The sequence below is a fragment of the Hyposmocoma kahamanoa genome, unplaced genomic scaffold (assembly GCF_003589595.1).
Source record: "Hyposmocoma kahamanoa isolate Upper Pololo Valley unplaced genomic scaffold, ASM358959v1 93, whole genome shotgun sequence".
NCBI lineage: Eukaryota > Metazoa > Arthropoda > Insecta > Lepidoptera > Cosmopterigidae > Hyposmocoma > Hyposmocoma kahamanoa.
In genome coordinates this window covers 8,894,010-8,916,811 of record NW_020654810.1, presented here as the reverse complement: position 1 = coordinate 8,916,811, position 22,802 = coordinate 8,894,010, and the positions used below count along the sequence as shown (strand labels likewise).

The 22,802-nt window shown below is 38.5% G+C and overlaps 2 protein-coding genes across 2 annotated transcripts; one reads left to right on the top strand and one right to left on the bottom strand.

Annotated features, from left to right (window-relative positions):
- Positions 1-741: 741 nt before the first annotated feature.
- LOC113237444 (phosphatidylinositol N-acetylglucosaminyltransferase subunit P) lies at positions 742-3,148 on the bottom strand. The gene is made up of 3 exons (XM_026473923.1): positions 3,022-3,148; positions 2,806-2,934; positions 742-2,279 (listed from the first exon to the last, which is right to left on the bottom strand). The coding sequence occupies exon 3, from the start codon at positions 2,166-2,168 to the stop codon at positions 1,689-1,691; it is 480 nt and encodes a 159-aa protein (XP_026329708.1). The 5' UTR covers positions 2,169-2,279; positions 2,806-2,934; positions 3,022-3,148; the 3' UTR covers positions 742-1,688.
- Positions 3,149-13,692: 10,544 nt separating this feature from the next.
- On the top strand, positions 13,693-21,113 carry LOC113237546. The gene is made up of 4 exons (XM_026474090.1): positions 13,693-13,795; positions 13,872-14,136; positions 18,685-18,906; positions 20,746-21,113. Exons 1-4 carry the CDS (start codon positions 13,757-13,759, stop codon positions 21,096-21,098), a joined length of 879 nt encoding a protein of 292 aa, XP_026329875.1. The 5' UTR covers positions 13,693-13,756; the 3' UTR covers positions 21,099-21,113.
- Positions 21,114-22,802: the final 1,689 nt, after the last annotated feature.

The window sequence follows — 22,802 nt, the reverse complement described above, 5'->3', positions numbered from 1 at the left end:
ATATATTTGGGGCGCTGGTTTCAGATCTGACGTCAGATTTTTGTATCATCTTTAGTTTTTCATATACCTACTCATATACAGAAACCAAGATTCTCAAGAAAAAAATATTTTATTAAAAGAAAACAGTAAACTAAGTACTCATCAAAAACTTGACTCAAAGATTTGGTTCTGAAGGGCTATTTTTAATGCTCCAACATTAGTCGGCCATCACGTGGGCATCCTAGCGACTCTGGTACTAATATCTTGAGATGGGAAAAACTGCCTATTTTTTTAAACGTTTAAACGTAATGCTTTTTTTAAAAAACGTGCTTTTTTAAACGCTTTTTCACTTAAACGCTTTTTAATTTAGAGCTAACAAAACCGTTTAGAAAACGTTTAAGCGCATAGACTTTTATGTTAAAAAAAGCTTGCAACGTTGTGTTGATAGCGAAACGCAAGTAAAGGTTTTAAGATAAGTTTTTTTGTGAAAAACGAGTTATATTTTTATTTATGATATAACATTATTATATCAACATTTTGTTCATTAGCGTTTAAAAACATAAGTTGTTTCACTTTTGTAGTTGTTAACCGTTGAAATGGAAAACACTGCTTATTTTTTTAACGTTATAATGTACGTTTGAAAAGCGTGCTTGTAAAAGCGCTTTTCACTTAGGATCATATTGCAGAACTCTACTCAAGTACTCTACTCAAGTCAGGATTTGAGTATGATTTCAAGCACTGGAAATACGACCCTAATGGCAAGGACTTCAGTACGATTTTCAGTGCTCACTGCAATGCTTGTGTAAGAAGTCATACAAATACGATTCCAATAGCTAAGGAGGGCAGTACCACTCTACTACTCAAACTAGTCAGATGTAAACCAAACAAAAGTATCATTAACCCATTTATACGTCGCATTGCTGGGCACCGGTCTCCTCACAGGCGAGGGCTTTAGGTCTTAGTCCGCCACGCTGGCCATATGCGGGTTGGGAACTTTACGTTTTCCGGGTTGTGACCCTTCTTCGACGTGCTGGTTTCATCACGATGTTTTCCTTCGCCAAAAACCTCATAGTAAATTTCGCACATAAATACCGAGAAATTCAGAGGCGCGAGCCCGGATACGAAACCACGTGAGAGGCGGTAGGTCAAATCATCAGATTATCACGGCTTTCTCACGGCACACGTATATTCTACTTTCATTTGAGAACCGAGTCCGGATTCTGTGTCATAGTAATTCGGAGTGCCATTACGTGTACTTTATTATATTTTCGTCAATACACGACGGTGCCAAAATTAAATTACGACGTTTTTGTGGAGAAAAAATCACAAACAGTCACAATTATTTATTTCAAACTTAGGAGTATAAAGTTTACAGTCAATAGTATACATATACGCATACTATTAGGTCGGGCGTCATTTACATATTAAAACGGCACTTGTAATGTAAATAGTAAATTCCAGAATGATGTAAAACAGTAATTACTTTAGTAAATTGGTACACACTACATAGTAAATAAGTTTACAAGGATGCTGGTATGACAATACTTGGAATGTAACAGCAATAGAAAATTGCATTGCAAACAAAAGTTACCTAGTAGGAAAGTGTTATGTACACTGAACTAAACAAACTACACAACTCTTTACATGTAGACTTAATTCTTTTTTTACTTGTACAAAGTTGTCATATAGTGCTACAAATATATCTTGTTTTACTTATTCCTATTCAAATACAGTTTCTTACATACGAAGCGAATATTCAAATCGTGCAGTGGAGGCACTGTATTTTCATTCAAATCCTGCGGAGTAGCAGAATAATTATGTTTCATACAACTGTGTTCATTTGTGCATATACACATGTCAGGTATCTTATAAGGGTTCTCATTTGAGATCACTGAATAATTTGAAATAGGATCACTCATTGTATTGATATGATCGATGTGTGTCATTAACATTAAATTCATACTAGGGTATATGAGGAATGCAAACAATGTAAGTGCAACAAGACACTGTATTGGCACAGCTGTAGCCCAGTACTTTTGTGGGTAGTAATAAATGTTGAAATAATGTAAATACTTATCTGGTATAAATGCCCAGGCGCAGTATAAGCCTAACATGGTCTTACTAAAGAGGTACATGAAAAATCCGTACAAAGACCGTGATGGTGTAGGTGCTGGAGTGTGTTCAGGCATTATTGTAAGTTACTTTCAAACTGATTTATAGTCTTAACAATTAACAAAATATTCTTGAGCATTGAGTTAACAGATACTCTTAATTTCTTCAGCTCAGTCCCAGACAAATTTCTGAAAAAAGATGGTAATTAAATTTAACTTTATAATGTGAAATAAAATCTAATTATGGTAGTAATTTTAATACAAATATTTTGCTTCATCATGCAATTTTTATTTTATTTTTATGCTTCAGTGTTCTTAATTCAGCAAAATGTGATTTTGTTTTATCAATTTACAATTATCCTACGAAACAAACTATGAAGGATTTTTTTAATATATTATGCACGTACATCTCAGATAAGGTTTCTTGGAGTGATTGAACTGGGACGGGTCCGACCCATAGAAGAATTTACTCTAAATTGAGAGGGTCACACATAGTCGGAGCATGAGTGAATCCAACAACGACAACATCTAAAGATGTTCCTTAAACAATTATTGCAGTTATGCTATTGCAGGGATAAATGAAAACAATAGGTGCCAGTTAGAGAGACTGATCTCTCATGTTATTATTATTAACTCATTCGTCTTCTCCTCTAGCGCCACGAGTCTTCAATTTGCTTCTTAAGAAAAACTTTAGTTTATCTTTGAAAATACTAACATTAGTAGGTTAGAACCTTCAGAAGTGATCTCTCTTCGAACACCGCTTCCTTTCAGCTCTTTGTCCACGGACAGAACCTCACATGCCAAGCTAGCCGACTCTTGGGACAAGAATGGAATTGTCAAATATCTGAAACAACATGAAAAAATCTAAAATATTTTTAAGGTTGGGTGTGAACTTACCTCCTGTTAAACGTTATAGTCATGCAAAGCTTACACTTTCTTTTCAGACGCATCGGCCATATTAATAACTAAAATATTGTATCGTCAATTTCAGTATTATCACAAGACTTTTGAAAATTAAAGTTTACTATTTTTTCCATTCCTATATTTTGCAATTGTAGTTTTATTTTGTTCAGTTTCAGCCTGTTGTCATGAGAGAATGAGGTGTCATGAGAAAAAGAGATGTAATAAGTAACCACGAACCAATAGTGTTCGAAGGCAACATGTGATACCAGATTTGATTGGTTAAAAATTAAAGACAGTCATTATAAACCAATAACAAAATATCAGTTCTACCAACGCAAAAAAACACCGTTTTTACCATCAGAACAATTCTACAGAAGGATTCGCTCTGGACCTTTTGGAGGGAAAAGTTTCGTTTTTATTTTGACTTTCAATTATTTTGTGAAATCTAGTTTAAAGTGGAATAGGATAGTGCTATTGTGCCTTAATCGCAGATTAAAACGCGAAATTATACGAATCTCGAACTAGAATACCCGTAGCGGCCCGTTTTAAGGAATCCCGAGTCAATCCAAGCACGCCGCCTCAACTTGCCTATCCTGTTTGTGGCGGCCATATTTACAGAAACATAAACTTCATGTTTAGGCCGATGGTTTTGCCAAAGCCTTAATAAATTAAAAAAAAAAAAAATCTACAGAATTGACACAACTGATTTTGACAGGTGTTTTTTTTATTTGGTTTGGGATACACATAATGTTTAGCCATACAATGGGCAGAGAGAAAACAGAGATTTGTAGTCTCCTTACCTAATGCTGCCCACTGATGGGCATGAAGTTACATACTGGAAAGGCACAGGCACCTGAGGACATAAAAACTGTCGGAGCCAGGAAAATCCTTCAGTTCTTTAATACTGTTGACCTTGTCTACCGTAACTGTGATTAGTGGAGATCACAATTGATTAGTTAGTGGTCGCTGTGATAAGTCTGAATAAAGCCTAATAATGTCAATAATAATAATTGGATTTCTATGGCATGTCGCTTCCACCTCAAATGCAAAAATCTGTTCTGTGCTCTATAAGGCACGTATTGTTCGCCGGTTCTTGAACCTGAACCCCTGACTCCGGCCGACTGTACCACTGCTGGGAATTACCGTCTCTCTCATTTAAAAAGTCAAATTTAATATCTTAGGCCATGGGAGAACAGTCGAGAGTTATATAGACGATATATTTAAAACAATTTATTTTATTAAACTGCCTCCGTGGCCGAACGGTTACCATGCCGGACTACCACGCAGAGGTCCCAGGTTCGATTCCCGGGCCGGGAGAAATGTTTGTATGGCTTACATTTATTTCTCTCGTGAGTTTGGGTGTAATTTGTGGTTGTCTATGTGTGTGTCCATGGCACCCGCGACACAGGGTTTCCCTAGTGCGGGGCTATGTCGAATGTGTGCGTTATTATTATTAAATTATAATAATAATTATTTGGAATAATTTACTTGTTATCGTATCGATGGAATGGTATGTGGTGCATATCTCCTTTCGTGCACCCCCTCTAATCACTAGACAAGTGCAATTTTCACTAGCCAATAACATGTTGCACTGATCTATACAAACGAAAACTTATTTTTGTAATAAGATTATAAGCTGTTCAAGCCTTAAAATTACAACTCCCGTGCTTCGTAAAAATATAAGACTTTATTCTATTTATATTGCAAAACTAACTGCCTCCGTAGCCGAACGGTTAACATGCCACGCAGCGGTCCTATGTTCGATTCCCGGGCCGGGAGAAATATTTGTATGGCCTACATTTATTTCTCTCGTTAATTTGGGTGTAATTTGTGGTTGTCTATGTGTGTGTCAATGGCACTCGCGACACAGGGTTTCTGTCGAGTACGTGCGTTATTATTATTATAAAAAAAGCCAAAGCTTGTTTCAAGATAAAAAATATTATTGAATTAACAATTAGACCATGTTCACAAAAAAGAAATACATACAAAAATAGTTCTTCAAGTCTCATCAACCATATGAAACATTCTACTATTGCTTGAATTGCAGTAGGTAATGCATCACCATCGATTTAGATGTATTATAGTCGGCGTACATACAACTTGTTGGCCGTATTTAAACAACATCATATATTTATGGGAGACGATGGCGAACGGACAGGATGTAGATTTATTTATTTACCCACGATTACGATACAATTACACAATACGAAGTTACAATATAGGTCAAGCCACAGGTGGTACGCATGGCCACAATGTACGTCGGATACATTTCCTGTATAAACTGACTCACAGAGTCAAATGTTTACCTACTCTAAAAGTGCACGTAACTAAAAATCTAAGGTACCGTTATTCATTCACTGGAATTATGATAAAAGTGCATTTAATTTTCTCCTGTAATAAATAATGGTGTAATGTAAAAAATAAAAAAAGTACTGGCCAAATGCTAGCTGCATAAACCTTAATTTATAAAAAAAAATGCAATTTTAGGGTCGAGCAAGAAGCTTGAATAGCTTCTTGGGGTCGAGAATCGACAAAGGCTTTTATTAATGAAATTATCGCGTGATTAAACAAATTAAACTTTTTCATGACCTTACCATAAATGAGAAAGAACCCACCTTGGACCACTTCATTAGCTCCTAATCCAAACACCTACACGTATAATTTGTACACATTTTGGATTTACCTCATTTCGCATATTGCAAAAGTGCAGAACAACCTGCCAAAACTAGTTGCGGTTTACTTAACTGATGACGAATCGATGGAAGAGCTTAAAAGGATGTTATTACGAAACTATATTATCTTCTTGTGTAACGGAAAGACGAATAATAAATTTCGTAATACTTACTATTGGGTAATCTACTTAAACATTTTAAAAAGGAGGACATGGGGAAATAAAGGAAACCACTAAAACACCTATTTATACGTCCTATTGCAAAAATCGGTAATTTGTAATTAAATTAAGTACGATTACAATCGAGAGATGATATATCTACATAATAGGTGTCGTTTAGTAGGCTGCAAACTACTTTATTTGGTATTACAATTAGAATATACAGGGTAACACACAAAATGAGCTATTGACTGGTTGAGTTGTATGGGTAAGTAAAAGTTTTAAGCATTTGAACTTCTTAGCCGGTTTCAAAAAAAGGAGGAGGTTCTCAATTCGACTGCATATGTGTCTTTTTTTTTGTATACAATATGTTACGTGATAACGGCATTTGTGAACCGATTTTGATGATTCTTTTTTGTAGGAAAGAGGGTACCTCAGTAATGGTTCCATTTAAATTTGAAGAAGTAGTAGCTGTAGAGCTCCTTGTGAAAGAGTTCGTCCAGTGAAGTCCTGGCACCTTACCTATTTCTGCTGTCAAGCAGTAATGTCAGAATTACTGATTTTCGGTTTTAAATGGTAAGGGTGCTGGTGAAATTACAGGCACATGGGACTTGTCAACTTATGTCTCAGGGTGACGGGCGCAGTGGCAGTGCCCCTCAGATCTTTGCAATTTAAATCTCTGAGTGGCACTGCAACTGTTGCGGACAGACGTGTAGCTTACTACCAGGCGCATGACATGTTCGACCCAAAAAAAAAGTAGGGAGATGAATGACTTTTGATATCGATTTTTTACTACTCTATACTGAGATTGTTTTCTATTCAATTCGATACCCAACAACCAATGGAGTGGTTAACGATTCATAACCTAACATTCTGTTTTACGCGCAGATAAAGTTTCGGCAACACGTATTTTTCATAAATGACATTCTTAGTAGTAACAACAATGCGGCAAGTAATTTGTAATTTGCATAACTCTGACTTTCGACTCGAATTTTAATACTTCAATGGAGTATACAACAGGCATGTCAAACACAGGTCACTTTTTGTTCATTCCTCTGATAGTAGTTAGCGAATTATTCACATATCCTTCAATAAACACTCTTGGTATAATTAGGTATACGCTGACGAAATATCCCTTATAAATAAGGAAATGAACAAATTATCATAATTGTGAAGGCAGGTAACATTCCGTAAAAGTAAAATACTGATGTTTACTGTTCAGAATATCATCGACCACGTTAAGTACATACGGTTGTATATACCTAATTAGGCTTATAAAACGTTATACTACGGAAATATGTACGTCATGCTGCGTAATGCTACGATGTTTACAACTAGTAGTAGTAATAGTAATCACGTAATGTTACCGAGTAAATAATATATTGCTATATAAAACTCGGTTACGTGACGAAATAATTTTTTGAGATATCATAAAAAAACCATAACAAATAGAAATAGATTTAATAATAGTATAAAGAATAAAATAAATAGAGTATTGAAATTGTTTAATGATATTTCAGCTATGCGTCGTCAAGTTCCGATAAGTCTTTTTCAGTTCCGTTAACTAATTTTAACTGTTTTTATAAGATAATTTTGTGCTCGTGACTTTTGCTATTTAAAACGAATATTTGACCATTTGCCCTTAGCCGCGTTTTAGTTAGTGGACGGCAGAATACTTCGTATAATATTTGGTGATATATATCCTGTATTATTTGTAAACATATTTATTTAATTACTACTAGAGCAACTTTTGATATTTATTATAGGGACCTTTGTGCTACAGCCATACTCCTAATTAATCCGATTGACTCTCAACTTAAGTAACTACATATATTATATAATCATTAAAGATTATCACTAGTGGTATAACTTAGGCATGTCAGTCCGTGACCATGGAGAGTGTAACCATTTCGGTTTTATCACGTTCAGCATCATTATCTGGCCAGTATTTTCGAGGAGTTTTTACAAAATAGAGCATGAAACCAAGAATCTATCGATATCAATAACATTCGAATAACCAAGTATCCGTGTAAGTAGTAGAAGAACTCCTTGTGAAAGAGTTTGTCTGGGGAAGTACTGCCTTACCTATTTCCAGTTTCGAAAGGTAAAGGTGCTGGTGATATTACAGGTTACAGCTAGGCACATGAGACTTGTCAACTTATGTCTCAGGGTGACAAGCGCAGTGGCAGGGCCCTTCAGGTCTTTATTAAGGTCTTTTTTATTCAAAAATGCTTTTATCATATGAACTTTATAAAAATAATATGAACTACATGAAACAACATAGGAAATGAAACTATTTTTCCGGATTTAAATCGCGTATATTTGTTTTTTCAAACAAACAACAAACACAAACAAAGTCACTGTTATTGAGAAGAGTAACACGATTTTGTAACAAAAGAACTTATAAGAAGAGTTATAAATACGAGCTTATCCCATAAAGGGATTTCTTCCGGCTAATCTTTGAACAACTGAGAAGATAGTTGGTTCCTGGGTTGGCAGACATGTGAAAGTATTCAATAATAACGACTCAATCAAACTAATATACTATATATTAATTAGATTAAGGTATGAGTTTCCTGCTTAGATCACGTCCTTTCCTGTATCCTTCTAAATATAATATTTCAGACACGGAACAATATTAATTATGAATAGATATATTTACAAACACCCTCGCTCGCTCGATCGCTGTGGATCTATAATATACACTAGAAGTGCACGTAACTAAAAGTTTACTGTAGTGAAACATAATATACATTTGAAATCTAGTTTGTCAGTTTTTGCGGTTGCTACGCATTGAAAGGGAACTTGTTTCTGTATTTAATTTGCGTATAATATTCATTTTTTCAAACAGACTAACGATTTATGTAGTCACCACACTTATCGACACGGCATCGCATTAAGTCGATCAGAAAAAGCTTTTATATCTATGTAATAAGGGCGGAAAAGACGTGCCTTTCGCATTGGCAATCCGAACGGAAGTCAAACGCGAAACGTCTTTTTCGCTCTTAATACATGGACGTAAAGCTTTCTTTGACTGGCTTAATGTGATTCCGTGTCGATAAATATGGTGGCTCCCTTATTAATGGGTCAGCCGTGACCATGGCACCTGTAAAGGGTCTGAAACGTTGCTTTATTGAAAAAATATACGCGACTTACGTTTAGATCCGGAAAAAAATAGTTTCATTTCCAATATGTATTAATTTTTTTGCTGCTGATTTGCTGGTGAAATTACTGGCACATGGGACTTCTCAACCTATGTTTCAGGGTGACGGGCGCAGTGGCAGTGCCCCTCAGATGTTTGCACTTTAAATCTCTGAATGGCATTGCAACCGTATGGACAGGCGTGTAGCTTACCATTAGGCGCACGACTTGTTCGTCCTGTCACTGGATATTCCCTTCATCCCTTCGTCACTTCATTATATAAAAAAAAATCTATAATAATCCGTTTCCACTATTTATTTGAAAAAATAAATAAATCGCCATTCCTTACATGCCACCTGCAAAGAACCTAAATTATAAAAAAGAAGATGACACGAAACTTTCAAAAACAATGGCGAGTTTTTGGATAATAAACTAAACATTAATTCTTTTACTTTCACATGTACTTTATGTTTGAGTTTCGGCAACGTCTTTTAATCAAAGTAATTAGCATAAATAAACAAGTTTTTTTAAACTGATTTATTATAAAGCTACGCAAAACCTTATAACTAATTATAATCTAGCTTTTTTACAAGACTACTCATTGACTTACAAAGACTACTGGCAATTTTAATTTAACATAATTTCCTAAAATAAAAGTGCCGAAATTGTCCATTGACAAAATATCTTTTAATGTTAGTAGACACTTTGTTTGTGTTCATAGTCTGATTAATACTGGCACTAATATTTATTTTATTCACTATAACTTAACTACACTAAAAAGGTTTAGGTAGTTTTTGTAGTCCACACACTATATTTGTATTGTAAATTGTTTAATAGTTTTATAGCCTCTATATTCACGTGATGAAGCCTATGTTCGTGAGCTTCGGCGTACTTTTCTATCACTTTATCTACGGGTTCTATGTCCAAATCGCGTTGCAGATTCTCATTTCGTATATACCAAGGAGCACCCACAATAGCCCTCTGTATTTTATTTTGGAAGTGTTGCATTGTCTGTATGTTGCTTTTAACGACACAACCCCAGAGCTGTTTAACGTCTACTGTGGACTTATGGTGTCCACCACCATAAGTCCACAGTAGACGTTAAACAAGTAGTGTATAAATGATTTGTAGATTCAGACGTTAATTTGCGAAAACCCATAATTATATTAATAAAAATGGAATGAAGGTTACGGGGCGTTTTGGGGGCTCCACCTACATCTTGGAGCCCAAGCTAACCTCGCCTGCAAGTGGTGCGCCTGCTGATAGACGGACGAGGCTCTAGTTTTCCCTTTCGGGGGTTGGGAGGTCAGACGCCAGTCGCTCCCGTAAAAACCAACACCGCCACATCAACTTATGGAAGTCGTCAACAGAAGGATATGGCAAAGGGATAGGGCGTCGCCGCCAAACGGCGCGCAGGAGCCTCGCCCGACTTCTGTGGCAAGTGGACTAGGGTTACCGTGTCAAGAGTGGGCACGGTCAAAGAGGCGAGCCCCTACCCATCATAGGAAGCTCCGCTTTGCCACGTGGAACATTGGCACGCTGACTGGACGCGCGAGGGAGCTAGCAGACGTGCTTTCCAGGCGGAGGGTCGCCGTGGCGTTCCTGCAGGAGACTCGGTGGAAAGGCAGCAGATCCCGGCTCATTGGGAATGGCTACAAGCTGAGCTACGCCGGTGCTCCTGGGGGCGAGAACGGGGTGGCCGTGGTGCTCTCCGAGGAGTTTCACGATCACGTCCTGGAAGTGAAACGCTTTAGCGACCGGCTTATGGTAGTGAGGGTGCTTATCGAAGGGGTTGTGACCCACTTGATAAGCGCCTACGCACCTCAAGCCGGTTGCAGCGACACAGACAGGGCGAGGTTCTGGGATCAACTCGGGGAAGTGCTGAGTGCCATTCCTTTGTCGCAGGCAGTCGTCTTGTCGTCGAAGGGTTCGAGCGGGTTCACGGTGGCTACGGGTACGGCAGTTGCAACGCGGAGGGAGGAGACATCCTCACAACGTGTGCGGCGGCCGACCTCGCCATCGTGAACACGTTCTTTAAAAAGAACCCCAAGCATTCAATCACCTACAGGAGCGGCGGACACGCCACCCAAATCGATTTCCTACTCACCAGGAGACACCATATCAGCAAAGTGGCCAACTGCAAGGTCATACCAGGTGAGAGTCTCACAGCGCAACACCGTTTTCTTGTCATAGATCTCTGTGTAAAGCCGGCCGACAAGCCCGCTAAGCGCTGCCGACGCCAAATCAGATGGTGGCGGCTTGATAGTACCACGTCTCAGGAGTTCATCTCAGCGATCGGCGATAAATGCGCCGACACTGAAGGTGATCTAGTCCAGAACCACTGGGACAACATTCAGGCTGCCATATCTGAGGCGGCGAAAGCGGTGCTGGGCTTGTCCAAGGGTGGTCGCAAATGTGACAAAGAAACTTGGTGGTGGAACGACACAGTCCAGAGAGAGGTGAGGGTGAAGAAAGCCCTCTTCAAAACGTGACAAGCGTCCGGATCTTCTTAAGACCGCGACGCATGTAGGGATGCCAAACGTGCCGCTAAGAAAGCTGTAGCCAGGACAAGACGGGACCAATTGCAGCCGTTGTACGACAAGTTGGAATCGTCTGAGGGGCAAAAGCTTATCTTTAAGCTGGCACGTTCGAGGGTCTTAGCGGCACAAGATATTTCCAAGTGTCGCTGCATTAAAGACCCTCATGGCAACCTTATATGCGAGGTCGACGCGGTGAAGGAGAGATGGCGCTCATATTTCCACGAGCTGCTGAATCAGCAGCACAGAGAGGTGCAGCCACCGGTCCTCCCTCCGAATCAGGGACTAGTGCGACCTGTAACGCCTGAGGAAGTTCACTTAGCTCTTCGTCGCATGAAGAATCGAAAAGCTGTCGGAGCCGATGGGGTTCTCATCGAGGCCTGGAAGGCAATGGGTCCCCGTGGTGTGGGCATCCTTACCGGCCTCTTTAATCGCGTGCTCCTCACCGGTAAAATCCCTAACCAATGGAGACAGAGTATTATCACTCCAGTCTTCAAAGGGAAGGGATCGGTGCAGGAGTGTGGCGATTATCGGGGCATTAAGGTCATGTCCCACACCATGAAGCTCTTCGAGCGTGTAATAGACTCTCGGATCCGACAGGAGAGTGCTGTCTCGGAGGGTCAATATGGTTTTCGGCCTGGTCTTGGGACCATGGATCCTGTTTTTGCCCTAAGGGTCATCATGGAGAAATACAGATGGAAGAATACGCCTCTGCATTTCATGTTTCTTGACATGCAGAAGGCCTTCGACTGTATCCCCCGTGTAATGATCTGGTGGGCACTGAGATCCAAAGGGGTACTAGAAACTTTTTATTTTTTTTTATTTTATTTATTTATTTGGAAAACCAACAACTTACACATAAATACATTCAAAATTTAAAAATAACAATTATGTAAGGTACAGTTCTTATGTGCAAGCCAATTAGAGGTGTTCACAACTTATATTGACATCATCCGAGACATGTACCGCGATTCCGATTCCAAGGTCTCTGTCACAGTCGGAGTTCACCAGGGCTCAGTTCTCAGTCCCTATCTGTTCAGCGTGATATTAAACGAGGTCTCAAGCTCCATCCGAGACACGCATGAGCAACCCCCGTGGATGCTTATGTACGCTGACGATATCGCGCTGGCGGATGCCGATAGAGGGAGACTGGTACGACAAGTGAATGTGTGGAAGGAGTCGTTTGAGAATGGCGGTCTGAGACTAAATGTGGCGAAGACTGAGTACATGGTCTGCAACGCTACAGATCCCCTACCCGTACGCATAGGCGAAGACGCGGTCGAGCCTACGGGCCAGTTTAAATACTTGGGATCTGTACTTAGCGCGTCCGGAGACATCGACTGTGACGTCAGAGCCCGAATCGCAGCCGCTTGGGCAAAGTGGCGTGAGGTGACTGGTGTCATTTGTGACCCCAAGATTAAGCTGAAAGGACAGGTCTATAAATCCATCATTAGGCCTTCTCCTTTTATATGGCAGTAAAACGTGGCCCGTACTTGAGCGTCATCGGCAGGAGCTGCGTGTCACGGAAATGAAGATGCTGCGCTGGATTTGTGGAGTTTCACGGAAAGACCGTGTCAGAAACTCCTGCATCCGCGGCAGCCTTCACGTCCGTGACATTGCAGATAAACTGCAAGAAAGCCGCCTACGTTGGTACGGCCACATCTTATGGAAACCGGCATGCTACGTGGGAAACAAATGTCTTGCTATGCCACCTCCACCGGGCCCCGGTAGAAGGGGCAGACCCAAGAAGTGCTGGCTTGACGTCGCCAAGGGTGATATGCGTGCCAATGGTCTCACCACTGAGGATGCCGTAGACCGTGCAAAGTGGAGGAGAAAAAGTAGGAAAGCGGACCCCGGGCTCCGCAGCAACACTGCTGAGGACGCAACCGGGACAACGCTCAGACGAGAGAGAGAGAGGAATGAAGGTTTTAATTCTCACAAAATGGCTGCCCTGGTTCTTATTTTTTTAAATTTAATAAAAATAGCTGCATGTGAAAATTTACTTCCATTACTATGATACCTGCAGTCATTGCATAATGTATTTTTTTTACCCTAATTAAAAAGAGATGTCTCTGCCCTTTTAACAAAGATATTATGCTATACTCTTATAGGCCGGTCATTGACCAAGGACTTTACATTCGTTTGTATCGCGTGGGGGCTTCGAATAGTGGTAACATTGTTACCTTAATATGCATTCAGATAAAATTCAGACCTCAACGCGTTAAGTTCGTTTTTTAAATTATATAGAGGTAACAATGGAGTTAAAGTACATTATTTCAATCCAATTAATTCTGGTACGTCGATTTAGGCAAATGCGTGCGTCTAAAAAGTTATTAATATTTGCGTTTTTAATGAGTTTGAATTTTTAAGGTGTTTATTTTTGCTGGACCGTTATATGCAGTGACAGTAAATCCGGCTTTGTGTCCTACTAATAAGATCGCTCCGCATAGGAGGATAGCGAGTTGGGGTGACAAATCTCAGCCACGAACTTTTGGAGCGTACTATAACTTGCTGGTGCCTGGTGGACTAAGTCAGCCTAATGTGCCGTTGAATAGCCTCCAGGAAGAACCGCAAAAAGATGACCCGGACGACTGCGGAGATATAGCTGATTATGACGAAAACGATCTTAGCTCTCGTAAGTAAATCATTCAACATACGTATACTTCTATGAGTATATTTTGTGATATTTTTATATAAATAGTTTAGCCAAAAAAACAGTTTTTGCCACTAGCTAATTTTAAATGAAAATGGTTTTCGTAAATGTTATTATTTAACTATGGTCATTTAGAAATAGTATTCTAGCTTGTATTTTAAGAAGAGGCGGGAAAGTTTTTTAATTCTAATATTTATATAATTAAATTTAAATTTTATAATTCATGAAAAACGGCCAGAACTGGTGAATCGTACCTAAAGGTTTTTCATCGTGATAATGCCATACCACACTATATTTACGGCTTTACAAAGCTGTCAAAAAGTATTGCAGATAGGTTGGGACGTGATGAGGTTGATTTTCAGGTTAGTTTGTCCACCTAATTTTGGTGACAATTTTTATTATTTAAATATTTCAGAATACTATAATACTTCAGATATTATATAAGATTTCAGAATACTACATTCGAATATTAAATAATACATCATGATAATATTCTAGAATATTTAAATACTAAAAATTGCCACCGAAACTAGGAAGAGAAAAATAACCTGAAAGTTACCCTGTTACCTCATCACCCTTATGCGTCGATATAGCCCTTTTTCACATGTTTCGGTCTTTACAAAATTGTTTGAATGGATACGTACACAACTAAAATTATTTTTTAAAACGAACTTTGATTTCGACTAAATAAAAATGGTGAGCTAAGTTTATCGAATTTACAAAACAAACTTTGCCTAAATTTATGTAAGAAATCAAATTGAACTTTGAGTTTACTTCGTAGTTTCTTGCTTTATGATTCGTCATATAAATCTGTAAATAAAGACAGGAATGTTTACGTAAAAGGAATTCTAAAATGACCCGAAAAATGTCAAAAAGTCAACAATACTTATAACTTATAATAGTTAGGTAATTAAAGTTTGATCTTAGACTATGGAATTTTTTTCCATCCTCTAAGAGTTTGATATTTACTTTTTTAAATTTATATTTTGATACAGAGCACACTTTTTGGTCAATCCAATAATAATTTCAAGTAAGACTTTTGAACAGATTTCACCTACGTGACACAACATTGAAAAAAAATGATAGGTTCTTAGAGGTTCGGATGGAGTAAGTTATTTATTCCATTTTACGAATGCATTTTTATATTTATTTGTAAGTCAATGTTATACATGTAGTTTTTTTTTAACTTATTAATATTCACGTTTGATGTTGACTGTTAACACGTTTAGACCCTTTGAGTCTTAACGAATTTCCTGAGACAGTACGAAACACGTAGGTAAGCAACACTTTTTGTCTTATCTAATAACGTAGGTACTGTACAAGATTAAGCTACACGCCTGTCCATAACAGTTGCAATGCCACTCAGAGCTTAAAATCGCAAAGATCTGAGGGGAAGTTCCACTGCGCCCGTCACCCTGAGATATAAGTTGACAAGTCCCATGTGCCTGTATTTCACTAGCACCCTTGCCCTTCAAAACTGGAACACAGTAATGCTGACATTACTGCTTGGCGGCACAAATGGGTAAGGTGGCAGTACTTCCCTGGACGAATTCTTTCACAAGGAGCTCTACTGCTACTAAAAAATAACCTAACCTCACTAGCTCGGATAGGCTTTTTTTCTCATTAGAAATCTGCGCGTAAAAGCATTTTTTCCACGTCAGGGTGGAAATGGTATTTGAAATTCGAACTTGACGATGGACTGTGACTGTGGCACCTAACTTTTTGTTTCGATGAAAAAAAATATATAATGACACGTTCAACTACGCGATCTGTCGTACATTATTTTTTGTTTGTTAAAACTGATTTGTTATAGTTCAACTGTTTTTCTTTCATCTACCATTTTCCTCGCTATAGTGAGGTGAAAATTTGTGTATTTCGTTCGGCAGCAAAGTTGTTTTGCGTCTCTTGGCTTGAAACCCACGCTTCGCTCAGGATTCTATTTTTTAATCTTAGAAGCCTTTGCTTCCTCAGATTTCAATACAAGCACTTGCGTCAAACAACAACTTTGCACCTTGCATAACAAATAACTATTGTACTAACGCAATATTAATAATTTATTATCAATAAATCGGCGTAAGTGGGTCAATCAACTTTTTAACGACCTCATCTTTAAATTATAAAATTTTAAATTTGGTAACTTTTTATTCCTGGTTAATGAAAAAAAGTTTATTATGCATGAAAGAGCTAATAAGAATAAAAAAATCATCAAAACGTTGTTTATCTTATGATAAAGTCGTTTTAAAAGTAGGTACCTACACATGTGACGGCAGAGAATAGTTTGAATTTTTTAACCGACTTCAAAAAATAGGAGGAGGTTCTCAATTCGATTGTCTTTTTTGTATGTATGTTACGCGATAATTCCGGTATTTGGGATCCGATTTTGATGATTATTTTTTTGTTGGAAAGAGGGTACCTCCATAGTGTGTTCCATTCCATTTTGAAGGAAATCATCCACCTCTAAGGGTGGCTGTTCACGCACGAAGATTCATTTTTATAAATAGCGCCTAAATATATTATAAGGAGCAATTATTTTAATGGTTGATTTTGCTATTCTCCGATTCAAGGCGTTTTTCTTTTTCAGTACACTTTGGAGTAGAGAGAACCAATTTTTATTATCTCCTGTGTCAAGTTCCGATAGTGGCGAACTAGGGCATAAATGCGGGTTTTAGGCACTTTCCGGTAACAGATTTCAATAAAACTTGGCAAATAGATGTAATACCACGTACTTTTGAGGTCGGTTTTTTTAGTACTCTGTACTGAGATTATCTAAAACACTTTCAAATATAATTCGTAAACGTCCTGCAGATCTTAAGATATAAAACTAAGGCATGAACACTCAATCTTAATATCAATTCAGATTAACATTCAGATAATACATTCACTGAACTTTTGTAAGTTAATTGCACCAGATACCTACATATGGTTGCTATTAATGTATTGTTGATGGACATAGTTAATGTTAAGTACTGTCACTATATAGGTATTAATTTTGTCTGTTTCGGCAAACCTGTGAGTTATTCTAATTTTACGGATGTTAATGGTATTGTACGTAATGAATTAACTATAATGTCCAATAATTTATTTATTTATTCGTGGAAAACCAACAGCTTAACAACAAATTAAAAACATCAACAATACATTACAGCCAATTGAAGGTTTTCGGTTATAATAACATAATGAGTAAACATTGAGCACGTAGAAAGTGGTCACAGCAAATAAAATTATTACGTAACAAATACACTTGAATGATATATACATATACAATGAATGTATATGTATATATACATTCATGTATATGTACATATGCATGAATGTACGCAATGTAAATCACATATATCCCAATACCTGCGCCACGAAATGATCGCCCATTAAACAAACGCGTTCACAAGTTTACGCTTTAATGAGTTCGAATTAGAATTGAATATGTCAATATTAAGTTCACTCCTGCTCAACACATCGTTCAAACTCTTGCAAGCCCTACAAAGAAAACCGTTTTGTAATACATATAATAATAAATACATTACCTACTTCGTTACCTTCTGTGGAACTCGATCAGCTCCAATATTTAGACTATATTGTATGTTGTGAGACATATGCGGAAGCCCATGGACTCAGGTATAATACGAAAAAGACCGAGCTCCTAGTTTCTAAGCCGAAGGCAGATACTGTTGGAACTGTGCCGGCGGTGTTTCTCTATGGTAGTGAGATAAATCGTGTCTGTCAATTTAAGTACCTGGGTCACTGGGTAACCGATAACTTGCACGATAGTGCCGACAGTGGAGAGGGAGAGAAGGGCCCTGTCTGTTAAATGCAATATGCTCGCCCGCGGGTTTGCTCGTTGCACCAAAGATGTAAAGATCTCATTATTTGAAGCATATTGCCAAAACTTTTACACAAGCAGCCTGTGGCTGAAGTATACGCAGAGAACACTGAATACATTAAGGGTGCAATATAACAACGCTTTTAGAATGCTAATGGGGCTGCCGCGACACTGTAGTGCATCCGGTATGTTCACGGAGGCGCACACATATGGCTTTCATGCCATTATGCGCAAGAAGGCTGCCTCACACACGATGCGTGTGCGCGGCAGCGCTAATGGCATCCTAGCCATTATTGCCAACAGGCTGGACTGCCCCTACCAACAACACTGGGTGCAACTACACGTGCGTAGCGTAGTGGTCTAGACGTGGCATTTCACTAGAAGGTCCTAGTAGCTTACCTGGTGGGAAATAAAGACCAGGGACCCTGTCTACGGCATGCGGTGCAAATATTTCAGGCTGGTTGGCCATTAAACCTTCTTTATGAGTAGCACAATAAAACCGTGGCTTTTAGTCCCCGCCAGCCCCGCAATTATGTTACGTCTCCAGGCGGAGTGGAGAGTGCGAAAAATCTACGGTAGAGATTCGGTTGCCACAGCACCATGAATATTGGTGCAATAAAGAAGAGGCCTATACTCAGCAGTGGATTGATGTGGGTTGAATATGATGATGAGGTAGGAACAATTCATCTAGATTAGTTTTTTGTTCGCAGTAACTACACAATCCCAAAGAAGGTATGGATATGGAAACAGTAGATTGTTCTTCGGCTTTTTCAATAGCGGAGGTCAGGGGTACCCAGATCGTCCTACGACCAATCGGCCTGTGCGTCCACAAAGGCCTGGCTACCCAATACCACCGACCAAGCCCCCATATTGGTCCGGCGGGTTTTTTGGAAATAATGCTTATCGACCGCCTGTACATCAATATCCTTCAGGTAATTTTATACGCCAATTGGCTGTATCGACCATAGATTTTATAATAATAATAATGCTGAAAATGGAATGTTTGTTTGATTGTCAATTTCTTTTAAATTTCAAATTGGCCACTGTAAAAACTTAATTATTTATCACGAAAAAAGTTAGAAAATTGAATTACTAAATAAGGCTCAGATATCTTAGCCTGTCCCGAAGGACGAAAAAATGTATATTCTCTCCTTATATCAAATGTAATCGACATTTTTAGCGAAATTGAGTTATATGTACCATAGATCTACAACCCCTTGAAAGCGGTTTATTTTTTACATCTAGTTTCAATTTTATTGCTAGGCAAAATAAGGGCAAAATCGGCGTAAATGACATTTTTGCCATGTGCCATTAGCTCGAAAGTTACTAAAATGAAAATGCATTAGTTATGACAAGTATTGTTTATAAATAGTTATTGCCTACATATACAGAGTTCTTCTTGCAAATTATAATCTTTTTACTCGAACGTAACACAAAGAAATATATGCAAAAAAAATATTTGGTAAGTTCTAATTGTATAGAATTAAACTCCTTAAATGCCTGGATCAACACCGGTGTTGTACAAATTAGTTCATCGCTTACCAAATATGGATATGAGGTGGGATAAAACACAAACAGATAACCACTGAGAACCCATTAGCGTAATTTGCTTGTTAAATGCTAACAAGCAAAGCACTTATATTATATGAAATTGGTTTACAGGCAAAGCGCCTACAGTTTCCTTTTTAAAATTTTAATTTTTCTGTGTAACTATATATTTAATAAGTATGTTGATGCTAACAAGCGAAGTACATAATATACATATATTATGTACTTCGTGTGTACAATGTGCGTGTGCAAGGTGACATTTCAATGTGAGGAGTTTTAGATACAACTACTGTAAGAAAAAGAAAAGTGCGCTGACCTATATCCATAAAAGTAAACAAATTAAGTTCGTTTATTTATTAATACAAAGGACAGGACTCGATCCTGTGTCTCCCAGGGCGACGCGATGCTGAGCTACAGATCGAGTCTACAGATCTTAGAGTGATGCCACACGATGCGTTGCATCGGCGTTGCGACGCGACGCCGCCAGAGCGATGACGCTGCGTTGTAATATTCTGAACGACAAGGAGACGCATCGGACAAGGATAGAGTGACGAAGCGGGGAGGGGTGTTGCGGTGTGAAAGGAAGCGGGTTACGGTGCGGTACCGCAGCGCTCGCGAGGCACTCGATGTGTTGAAATCATAGCGTTGCGACGACGTAACGCCGACGCAACGCCCGTGTAATATTGGTCTTACGAATTTTTCTACATGTTTGTTACAGATATTTGTTTTGGGTTTTAACGGATTTTTGCCGTAGCGCTATCAAAGTTTTTCTTCATTCAACCTTTACAGCTACTAGAAATGACAAAAGATAGCGCTTTATATTTTGTAATATTGATTGTAATTAATATTACGATGTTTTAATACAACGATATTCGTTTTCTTTCGTGAAATTCTACTATTTATTTTAATTATTAATAGAAGATCGAACACACAAAAAAATACCTTCAATTTAATTGTAGGTCAGTTGGTAGAGCGTGGTACAGGCGCAGGTTCGAGTCTTGTCAAATCGAAGGAATTCTTCTTTGCGTTCGTTCTTTGTATTAATAATTATAATTATGTAGAGTAATATCACAAAAAGTAAATTAACATCATGGTTGTAAAACATCATAATATTCATTACTATATTATATTAAGTTCGTTTTTGTTGTACTGTAGTCATTGCTCTACTTATTACAATCATCCAGAGCTAGATTTTTATTAATAAAGGTAACATTTATTTTCAGATAACATCAAGCCAGTTTACGAAGGCGCGCAAGAGCAACAAACCACCTATCGTCCTAATGTAGTAGGAGGTCCATTAGGTCACGTAGTTGGTGTCAGTCCAGTGATACCTCAAAGACGTCCAGTGACGGAACCTGGTCATCAAATATTTTCTAATGACCACGTAAGTGGAATCAAACCAGGAAGACCTCCAAGACCACCTGTGAGAGAATCTACTCAAAGAATACCAAATCGTGTCCAGTTTTCCAATAGACCCACTGAAGCGCCTGCAGCATACCCAACTAGAAGACCCAGACCTAGAAAACTGAACGATAACAATGTCTTCGGTTCTTTCTTTGACTTGTTGTTTAAATAAATTGAACGAATAATTTAATTTTAATGTTTAATTTTCTGATTCATTTTCAATTTGTGTTTGGTTAAGGCATTGTGATGGGAACAGTAACCATCAAGACACTGCGTTACTTACTACCGTGGCAAGCTGTTACCGGTGTGCGTCAGGAGATTATTACAATGCACCCCTACACGAATTCAACGTGCTCAAACATCTGCACGCGGGAAGATCTCTACGCTGTTACAGATAGTGCAATTAAGATGGTAACAACAACTACTCAAAGTCGATACAGTTTTAGGCCCAGCGCCTATTGGCGGGACGGCATGGCACGTCATACATAGGGTGCACGAAGCCTTCCCGCAATGACGTACGACTTGTTTTCCTTGTAAGTCTGGCGCGCCCTAGTACCGAGTAACTTACGCCGATTGGCAAATCCTTTCACCACAATAGCAAACTTATCCCATGCACAGTTCATCATGGTGGCTACTTGTGGCGTGATCAGCACGGTTAAGTTCTAGGCCGCGATAATGTTGTGTATGCCATCGATACGATAAGAAGATGGCACATTTAAGCAACGGTATCCTTAAGGTGCCTACAGATTTGCACGATTTTTTAACAATCGAAACCTGCGATCAAACAAAACGAGCAAAATTTGTGGTAGCAACTGACGATTGACATCGTATGTTTGTCGATCGACACTTGCGATCAAACAAATCGAGCAAATGTGGTAGTAACAGAAGTTTGACATTGTCGATCGAGACGTGCGATCAACACAAGGCTCTTACAGGTTTACTCGACTTCAGTCGATCGATATGATGTGATTTGACGATGATTGCTTACAGATTTTCACCTTGTAATGTAAAGAAAAATTTTGGTTGTTGACCGTTACAGCAAAAGCTCAAAAGAGCATGTTTGAGATTTTGATGCATCGATATGGCAAACCTTAGAGCTTACGATTTATAGGTCTAATGGACAATCGAGTAAACTTTTTGGAGTGATTAATGTTAGGTCAAACGGCATTCGATCTGAAGTGGGGAACCCCATGGAAGTAGTTTAGGTACTTTATGTAAATGTCGGTAGATATCAATTAATTCCTCTTTATTATAAAATATAAAATTCAAAATTGTTTATTAAAGACTACATGGGTCCATGGTGTTAGTACATTACAAGAAAACCCTACAACTATGTTGGTAATAATTTTACATATGTAATAATAATAAAATTATACAAACAATCAAAAATCAAAATTAATTACTAAAATATATATGTTTTGGATTTATAACAGCTGACATCCAATGCCTCTTTAAGGCACTGTCCGTTTTATCGGATAATATCCTAAGTATGCTGTTGGGGCGCTCCAGCATTCTGCGTCTCACTGAAATTATTTATTTGCGTATTATTGCATAAAAACAGTCGGTGCGAACATCCACAAACATACCAGATGCACTGCAGTACCTGGGCAACCCCAACAGCATCCTAAACATGTCGTTATAAAGGACGCGTAGCTCGCTGAACGTCTTTTGGGTATACCTAGCCTATAGGCCGCTACAGTAAAATGATTGACAGTATGATTTAAACAAGGTAACTTACTTCATCTGTACAATGTGCAAACCTGCGAGCCAGCATATTCCCTCGGACCGCCAACGCCCTACGATATCTTTGCATGTCACGATCACGTTTTAGCTCCGAATTTACTATGTGACCCAGGTACCTGAACTGTGTCAACCT